The 8,893-nt window shown below is 48.7% G+C and overlaps 1 protein-coding gene across 1 annotated transcript; it reads right to left on the bottom strand.

Moving 5' to 3' along the window:
• Window positions 1-538: 538 nt before the first annotated feature.
• On the bottom strand, window positions 539-3,384 carry ZNF688 (zinc finger protein 688). Its single transcript, XM_032430969.1, has 3 exons — window positions 2,856-3,384; window positions 2,437-2,550; window positions 539-1,250 (listed from the first exon to the last, which is right to left on the bottom strand). The coding sequence occupies exons 1-3, from the start codon at window positions 3,049-3,051 to the stop codon at window positions 742-744; spliced, it is 819 nt and encodes a 272-aa protein (XP_032286860.1). The 5' UTR covers window positions 3,052-3,384; the 3' UTR covers window positions 539-741.
• Window positions 3,385-8,893: the final 5,509 nt, after the last annotated feature.

Raw genomic sequence — 8,893 nt, 5'->3', positions numbered from 1 at the left:
ATACGGCTATTGATGTCCATGCCCTGCCTCTTTAGCAGGCTTCTTTACATTTTCGGAAGCATAAAATGTCAACGATAATACACTCTTTCAACAAATGTTTATTGCACATTGACTCTGTCCTACACACTATCTTGTTAAAATTTCAGCCTTCACAGTAACCCGTTGAGGTAGATGTTTTTAATCTTTATTTTACAGATGAGGGAGCTGAGGCTCAGGGACGGCATGTGACTTGCAAGCTGTGCCTGGGGACAAGTTGCAGACACTAGATCTGTGCTTCTGTACTCTTTCCACCCACTTCACTTCCCAGGCTCCCCGCTGCTGTCAGTTAGCCGGGGCCTGAGCATGCCCTGGGTCCCGGAGCGGGGGGAGCCCTCCCCAGGCCTTAGTCCCCTCAGCATTTGCCTCTGATGTACAGAAGCAGCAACGGAAGGTTTCTGAGACAACGGTAAGATCTTGGTTGCACCTGCTGCTGAGATGAACACTTTGAGAAAAGTCCAGCATCTCACTCTCTTCTTCTTTTTTTTTTTTTTTTTTTTTTTTTAGAAAGACTGGGGGGAGTAGTGTCAAGTTTAATCTATTTGCATCTTTACAGGCACTTTTCTTTTAACAAGTTTTGAAACTTGAGGGATCCTCGAGGGAAGCCCAAGGGATGAATTTCGGTTCCCAAATCCCTGCCTCCGGAGCCTCCCTCAGGGCTCAGGCAGTCCGAGGTCAGGCTCGAGCCCAGGCTGTGGGAGCAGCTCACCCGCACTCCTCAAAGATGTCCGGGTAGTGTCGGAACAGCACGGGAGGGTCCCGGTCACCCCTCACCGGAGCCCGAGGCACAGCCCGGATCCCAGGCCTCCGGCCCCGCCGCCCCCCCGAGCAGGAGCGGTGGATCCACTGGTGCGCTTCCACGGCAAACTTCCTCTTGAAGCGCATGCCACACTCCGGGCAGGGGAAGGGCCGCTCCCCCGAGTGCATCCGCCGGTGGCTGACCAGCAGTGAGGGGTAGGTGAAGCGGCGGCCACAGTCCGCACACACGTGTCGCCGCTGGCTGTCCTGTGTGCCCAGGCCGGGCGCCGGGCCCGACGGCTGCGCGCCTGTGCTCTGGCTCGTGGGCCGCTGGGCTCTGGCCGAAAAGTGTCCGATGGTCCGGTCAGGGCTGTGTTTAACCAGCTCTTTAGAAGGCTCCTTCCCGGGAGGCTTTCTGGGTCCCTTGGCTCCTGGCCCTTCCTGCGGTGCCTCTTCCTTCTTGTTTGGGGTGTCTCCTGGGAAACGGGAATTAAGATACATTTTATTTTTTAAAGATTTTATTTATTTATTTGACAGAGAGAGAACACAAGGGAGGGGAACGGCGGGCAGAGAGAGAGGGAGAAGCAGGCTCCCTGCTGAGCAGGGAGACTGATGCGATGAGGGACTCATCCCAGGACCCTGGGATCATGACCTCAGCCGACTGAGCCACCCAGGCGTCCCAAGATACATTTTTTTTTTTTAAGATTTTATTTATTTATTTGACACACAGAGAGAGACAGCGAGAGAGGGAACACAAGCAGGGGGAAGGGGAGAGGGAGAAGCAGGCCTCCCGCGGAGCAGGGAGCCCGATGCGGGGCTCGATCCCAGGACCCTGGGATCATGACCTGAGCCGAAGGCAGACGCTCAACGACTGAGCCACCCAGGCGCCCCCCAAGGTACATTTTAAAACATATTTGCTTACACCATCTCAGGTTATAGGGTTCTTATACTTCGGGAAGTGGCAGAAAAGTACTGCCCAGCAATTGACACACAGGCTTTGCAGGATGATAAATAAGGTTCACATCTCCTAAGAGTGACTTATCGGGGCCTTGCCTCTCATGTTTCAAATGGGAATCGATGGTTTCTTTACTTCACAGGGTTAGGAGGATTAAATCAGGAGAAGCATGTTAGGCATTTAGTAAATGCTCAATAAAACAATAGCTAGTATTATTGTGTTTGCTCGATTTTTTATAGGATAAGACTTCTGCAGATGAGGAAACATATTCGCTCAAGATCACTCTGCTAGGGGATGGTGAGGGGAGAAGAGCCACCCTGTTGATTAGTGGGCATTTCCTCTTGTACCACTTTGCCTTGCTTGAGGAATGTGAAAGGAGGACCTGAAGCTGCTTCCATTCCTAGGGGGTTTTAGTCGTTCTTGAAAAGGGGAGAATGAGTGGTGTTTTCTCCAAGAGGGCCCTAGAAACCTGAGTCTGGGACTTGGGTTCCTGATTCTCCTACTCTGGTCCTAAAATGACTAACTGTCCCAAGTTCTGAAAACTTGTACCAGGTCTGCCTTCTTTCCTCCTTTAGTATCCAACATCGGGGCGGGGGGGGGCTCTTTAATTCCTTTAGGGTTGCTGAAAGTGGGGATCCAAAGGAAAATTTTGTGAGACAGGAAGCCCTGGAGCGCCAAGTGGGGGGAGACTTGGGACAATCCCTCACCTCTCAGAGCTCCTCCCAGGCTTTCCCCCTCCTCAGGATCCTGGGCGGCGGGGCTCCAAGCCTCACTCTCCTGTTCCATCCAAGAGATGAGGGCTGGTTTGGGGCCTGGGAATCCTGGGAGAGAACAGGGATCACAGTGCTGGCCTGAGAGGCTGTCCTGGGTAGATGGCATCCCCCTGCCAGGGTAAGGGCACCTCCTCAGAACTTAGGCTCAACCTGGACAGGGTCTGCAATGCTCCTGCTTGAAGGAAGCGGATGCCAGGTGGAAGCACTCCCTAACTTGAAGCCCTGGGAATGGAGGTGGCTGGTGCTGTTGGTGGAATAGTGTGGGATTAGGGCTCACAATCATCTCGGTCCTCATGTCATCTCCCCTGTGAACCCCAGTGAAGGAGGAGGGGGGCTCTGACCCGGGGCCTCACCGAGCGCGCCCAGGTGGCCGTAGGTCTCCCGCATCACGTCCCGGTACAGGGCCCTCTGCGCGGGCCGCAGACAGCCCCACTCCTCCGGGGAGAAGTACACGGCCACGTCCGCAAAGCTCACGGCCCCGGGCTTCTCGTAACCAGGCCCGGTCTCCCCCGGTCTCAGCGCCAGAAGCGGGGCTGGGGGCGGCGCCATGGGGCCTCCCGGCCCCGAGTAGCGGCCGCCTTGTCCCCGAGGCCACCGCCTCCCCGCGCGCGGCCTCAGCTTTCGTCGTCCACAGCAAGGGCTCCGGAGGTCGGGGCCCCGCCCAGCCTTGGCGTCCGAACGCAGTCGAGGGCACCGAGGTAGCAGGGACTGGCTGCGAGGGATTCGGGGGTTGTGATGGGGACAAACAAAACCCCTCGGTGTTTATTCACTTCACGGCAGCTTGGACTTAAGACAGCCGGGTTAAGGGACCCGGAAGGTGTCTTCAGAAAATATGGCGACATCCTGGCTTCAGTTGTCACTGGATGCTCTTAAGGGCGCCATTCCTTGATCATATCAAACATGGCGCCTGTCTGGCTTCTCTGGCCTCAGCGGCCACTTGCCCTCAACTACAATGGCCGCTGCAGGGGGGGGGGGGGGGGGGGGGAGGGGGGGGCGGGGACGGAACTCGGAAAAAGGGGCGGGGGGGCGGAGCCTTCCTGCCCTCAAGAAAGATGGACGGACCGTGGCTTCCAGCACCGCTCTTTGCCCGCGCTGCCCGGCGGCCGGTGATTGGCCCACAGAGCAGGAAGAGGCTGCGCCGCCAGGTCTCGGGTTGGCCGGGCGTTGGAAAGCGCACCTCGGTCCCCTGGCTTCGGAACCTATGGAGACTCTCCGCGTCTGTGGAGCCCGGGATTGTGCCCTCGACGGTCTCCTTCCATGCCTCCCGACGGCAGGATCTGGAATCGGGTCCCTAGCCCCTGTGAGAGACACATATACCCTGGCCAAACCCTGGGGACAGCCAAGGTAGAAACCAGGTACACGGTTTACCGTTGAGACCACGGCTGCGGGTCGCGCCCGACTCCTTGCATCCGCGGGACGGCTCTCAGTCTCTGGACTGGAGCTTAGGGGGAGGAACTTTGCTTGGTGAGGTTGGAATCGGAGTGGGGAAATTATACATTACATTTTAATTTTCTAAAAATTACAATGCGTGGTTTTTTAAAAAGTAATTCAAAATTATAATGAAAAAGGCAGCCCCCTGTACCCTTTCACCTTGTTCCCTAAAGACCACTTTGTTGAGCTTTTTATGAATCTGAATTATATCATACATACAGTAAAATGCACAGTTCTTCAGTGTAAAATTCGCTGAGTTTTGACAAATGCATACAATCGTGTTAACCGTCACCCAAAACAAAATATAGAGCATTGATGACCCCTGCATGTTTCGTTGTGCACTTTTCAATCATTACACAACTTTTCACTGTGGTAAAATACATGTAACAAAAATTGACCACTTTAGACCTTACAATTCAGTAGCATTTAGGACATTAACAATATGCAACTGTCATCACTACTTTTATCACTCCTAAAGGAAACCCCCTACCCTTGGAATAGCCACTCCCCATTCTCCCCTGCCTCCATTGCTTGACAATCACGAATGTTTCTGTCTCTGTGGATTTACTTTTTCTGGATATTTCACATAAATGGAGTCATGCAATATGTGGACTTTCGTGTCTGGTTCGTGACAGCAAAATGTTTTCAAGGTTCATCGAGGTAGCATTTATCAGTACCTTACTCCTTTTTTATGGTTGAATAATATTCCATTGTATGGATACAGGTTTCCCCTGCTGTCCCAAAGTAGAACATTTCTGTGAAACCTTTCATAAGCTGAAATGGTGTAAAGCGAAGAATTACCATTAATTTATATGGAAAATTTTTTGAGCATTCCCAGATTCCAAAAATAACCTCTCTTAGGCTTTACTGATACCTTAGGACACATCTTGCTAAAAGATGCACAAAATAAATGTAGATCAAGCACAGATGCTCACATATTTCAAAGCTCTAATAGCTTGATGCTGAGAGGCTGAGTGTAGCTCCCTGGGAAGGAGCTTGGTGGGGCCAGTCTCGCTGCTTGGGGTGTGAGCTGCCTGTAAAAGCAAAAATCCTCTTCAGATTTCTTTTGGTTAGTGAAAACAGGTCCTAATGTAGGTTTTTCTTAAAACGAAGTGGCCTAATGGGAGCTTCTGAAAAGTGAGGGGACACCTGGGGCACCTGGGTGATGCAGTCCTTTGGGCGTTTGACTCTTGGTTTGGCTCAGGTTTGATCTCGGGGTTGTGGGATCGAGCCCTGTGTCTAGCTCCGTGCTGGACGCAGCTCTCTCCCTCTCCCTCTGCCCCTCCCCACTGTGCTCTCTCCCTCTCTCTCAAAATAAATAAAATAAATCTTAAAAAAAAAGGGGGGGGGCGCCTGGGTGGCTCAGTTGGTTAAGCGACTGCCTTCGGCTCAGGTCATGATCCTGGAGTCCCGGGATCGAGTCCCGCATCGGGCTCCCTGCTCAGCAGGGAGTCTGCTTCTCCCTCTGACCCTCCTCTCTCTCATGCTGTCTCTGATTCTTTCTCTCTCAAATAAATAAATAAAATCTTAAAAAAAAAAGAAAAGAAAAAGAAAGCGAGGGGACACCTGTATACCATATTTTGTTTATCCATTCATCAGTTGATGGAAATTTGAGTTGTTTTTACTTTTCATGTTGCTGTGAACATTTGTGTAAGGAATTTTGTTTAATCGTTTTGAGATAAAATTCACTCATTAGATAATTCATGCATTTATTTATTTTTTTTAAAGATTTTATTTATTTATTTGAGAGGGAACACAAGCAGGAGGGAGTGGAGAGGGAGAAGCAGGCTTCCCGCAGAACAGGGAGCCCAAGCGGGGCTCGATCCCAGGACCCTGGGATCATGACCTGAGCCGAAGGCAGATGCTTGACGACTGAGCCACCCAGGCGCCCCTAATTCATGCATTTAAATTGTACAGTTCAATGGGTTTGGGTATATTACATTATTTTTTTAAATTGTGGTAAAATATACAAGACATAATATTTGCCACTTTAATCATTTTTAAGTTTACAGTTCAGTGGCATTAATTACATTCACAATGCTGTGCATCTGTCACCACTCCTTCCGAAACATTTTCACCACTGCAAAAAGGAAACTGGGAATCCACAAGGTGGTCGCTCCCCATTCTTTTCCCCAGCTCCTGGTAACTTCCAGCTTGCTTTATGTGCCTATGAATTTCCCTATTCTAGGTACCTCACATAAGTGGAACTGTATAACACCTGTCTTTTGTGTCTGACTTATTTCACTGCCATCTTAACCACTTTTTAAGTGTACGGTTCAGTGGTATTAAGTACATTCGCATTGTTGCACAACCATCACCATCATCCTCTCTAAAGCTTTTTCATCTTCACAAACTGGATCAATACACTTTTAACTCTTAGCCTTTCTTCTGGAGCTTGCATTTATGTATGTATGTATGTATGTATGTATAGATTTTATTTGACAGAGACAGAGAGAGAGGGAACACAAGCAGGGGGAGTGGGAGAGGGAGAAGCAGGCTTCCCACTAAGCAGGGAGCCCGATGCGGGGCTCGATCCCAGGACCCGCTTCTCCCTCTCCCTCTGCCTGCTGCTTCCCTTGCTTGTACACTCTCTCTCTCTGTCAAAAATAAATAAAATCTTAAAAAAAAATGCTTTAGATGCTCTCCCTCTGCTCACCCCCAACTCCTGCTTGCTCCCACCCCGTGTGCACGTGCTCTCTTTCTCAAAAAAACTCTTCAAAAAAAATGCTTTTACTGTTGTTTCTTGATATATTAATTTTTTGTATTTATTTTTTAAAAAAGATTTTATTTATTTGTCAGAGAGAGAGAGAGAGAGCGTGCGCACAAGCAGGGGGAGCAGCAGGTAGAGGGAGAAGCAGACTCCCCACTGAGCAAGGAGCCCGATGCGGGACTCAATCCCAGGACCCTGGGATCATGACCTGAGCCGAAGGCAGATGCTTAACCGACTGAGCCACCCAAGCATCCCTTGATATATTCATTTTAGAAATTATTTGTGGACATCTAACTATGATACTTGCTCAGTTTCTAGCCCCATCTCCTTCACCTCTTTTCCCAACATAATGCAATAAATTATTATAAAATTTCCTGGGGCGCCTGGGTGGCTCGGTAGGTTGAGCATCCGACTCTTGAGTTCAGCTCAGGTCATGATCTCAGGGTCGTGAGATCCAGCCCCATATCAGGCTCCGTGCTCAGTGCAGAGTCTGCTTGTCCTCTTCCTTCCCCGTCTGCTCCGTCCCCTGCTCACACGTGTGAGATCTATCTAAAATAAATAAATAAATAGCTAGATAAATAAATGAATAACATCTTTAAAAAAAAATTTCCTGTACATGCTATGATTATGTTTCCTTTCTTGTCAACTGTTTGTTCTTTTTTACTGAAACATAAATTTGACATAGAACATGTGTAAATGTAAGGTGTACAACATGTTGTTTTGATAAATTTATATATTGTAATATGACATTGTGATTGTTTGCCTTTTTAAAAATTTCCAGTTGTGTTCCCTTTCTCCTTGCATTATCTGTGCTTTCTGCTTTTTTTTTAATTTTTTTTTTAGAAGATTTTATTTATTTATTTGAGAGAGAGTGAAATCAAGAGAGATCACAGAGGGAGAGGGAGAAGCAGACTCTCCTCTGAGCAGAGCCTGATGCGGGGCTCGATCCCAGGACCCTGGGATCATGACCCAAGCTGAAGGCAGACACTTAACCAACTGAGCCATCCAGGTGCCCCCGTTTTTTGTTTTTGTTTATTTTTTTAAGATTTTATCTATTCATTTGAGAGAGGGAGAGACAACCATGAGCGGGGTCAGGGGCAGAGAGAGAAGCAGACTCCCTGCTGAGCAGGGAGCCTGATGGTTGGGCTCAATCCTGGGACTCCGAGACTGTGACCTGAGCTAAAGGCAGACACTTAACTGACTGAGGCACCCAGGCACCCCTCTGCTTCTTTAAGTTGTCCTAAATTACCAGGGATAGTGTCAAATCTCAGATTACCACTTTTTCCCTGGGGAACCTTCCTTGACCCCTCGGTCTTCTCTCTCCAGACTTGCCTGGGCCTCAGCTGGACAGCGTCTGACTTCCCTGTCCTGAATTATATCCTCTGCTTCCTAGTTTCAATATCTTCCTATTTTTTAGTGGAGGTGGATCATCTTAATGGTTTTTGGCATTGGACTATAGATACTAGATAGCTTTTTTTTTTTTTTTTTTTTAAAGATTTTATTTATTTGTCAGAGAGAGAGAGATGGAGAGAGCATAAGCAGGGGAAGCAGCAGACAGAGGGAGAAGCAGGCTCCCCACTAAGCAAAGAGCCGGATGCGGGATTTGATCCCGGGACCCTGGGATCATGACCTGAGCCGAAGGCAGCCGCTTAACCAACTGAGCCACCCAGGCGTCCCTAGATACTAGATAGGTTTATCCCATTGGGAATATTCCTGCAATCAGGCAGGATGCCAGGGGCTGTTTGCTAAGCATGGGGCTAGTTGTTGGATTAACGAACAAAACCTACATCTCTGTTGCTAGCAGTCCACTATCTGGTCTTAGAACCTTGGATCTCCTGCCTGCCCTAGCACACGCTGTCTCTCCTTTGTGTTCACAAATGTCCTTCATTGTTGACTAAGTTAGTGCCTTCTCCGTCTTTATATTTTCTTGCCCCACCCTTGCTGTTTTTCACCTGGAATACTTCTGGCTTTTGGTATGACTTCTGCTGATTTCATCTCAACAATTACTTGCTTGTTTTGTAACTTTTTAAACTTGAGTCCTGGAGGGGCCTCACTGCACTCATTGTGGTGAATAGTGTAGAAATGGAATAAGGAAAAATGTATCTTCAGATAGGAGTCTCCTTCTAAACAGAGAATCAACTTTACCTAAAGAGAAACGACAAAGGATTTCACCTGGACCAAAAAATACCTTTGTTTACTTAGGTAGTATGTTATTTATATATATATATATATATATATATATATATATAT

This window comes from Phoca vitulina, unplaced genomic scaffold, assembly GCF_004348235.1.
Source record: "Phoca vitulina isolate PV1807 unplaced genomic scaffold, GSC_HSeal_1.0 scaffold45, whole genome shotgun sequence".
Classification (NCBI taxonomy): Eukaryota; Metazoa; Chordata; class Mammalia; order Carnivora; family Phocidae; genus Phoca; species Phoca vitulina.
Note: the sequence above shows the minus strand (reverse complement) of the source record. Positions and strands in the feature narration are given on the sequence as shown.

Bases quoted from the DNA above. Each gene is read 5' to 3' on its own strand.
- ZNF688 (XM_032430969.1), bottom strand. From the start codon at position 3,051: ATGGCGCCGCCCCCAGCCCCGCTTCTGGCGCTGAGACCGGGGGAGACC. The intron at 2,551-2,855 runs GTGAGGCCCCGG...GTTCTCTCCCAG, and splicing joins CGGCCACCTGGGCGCGCTCG to GATTCCCAGGCCCCAAACCA. The intron at 1,251-2,436 runs GTGAGGGATTGT...CCCGTTTCCCAG, and splicing joins CCTGGGAGGAGCTCTGAGAG to GAGACACCCCAAACAAGAAG.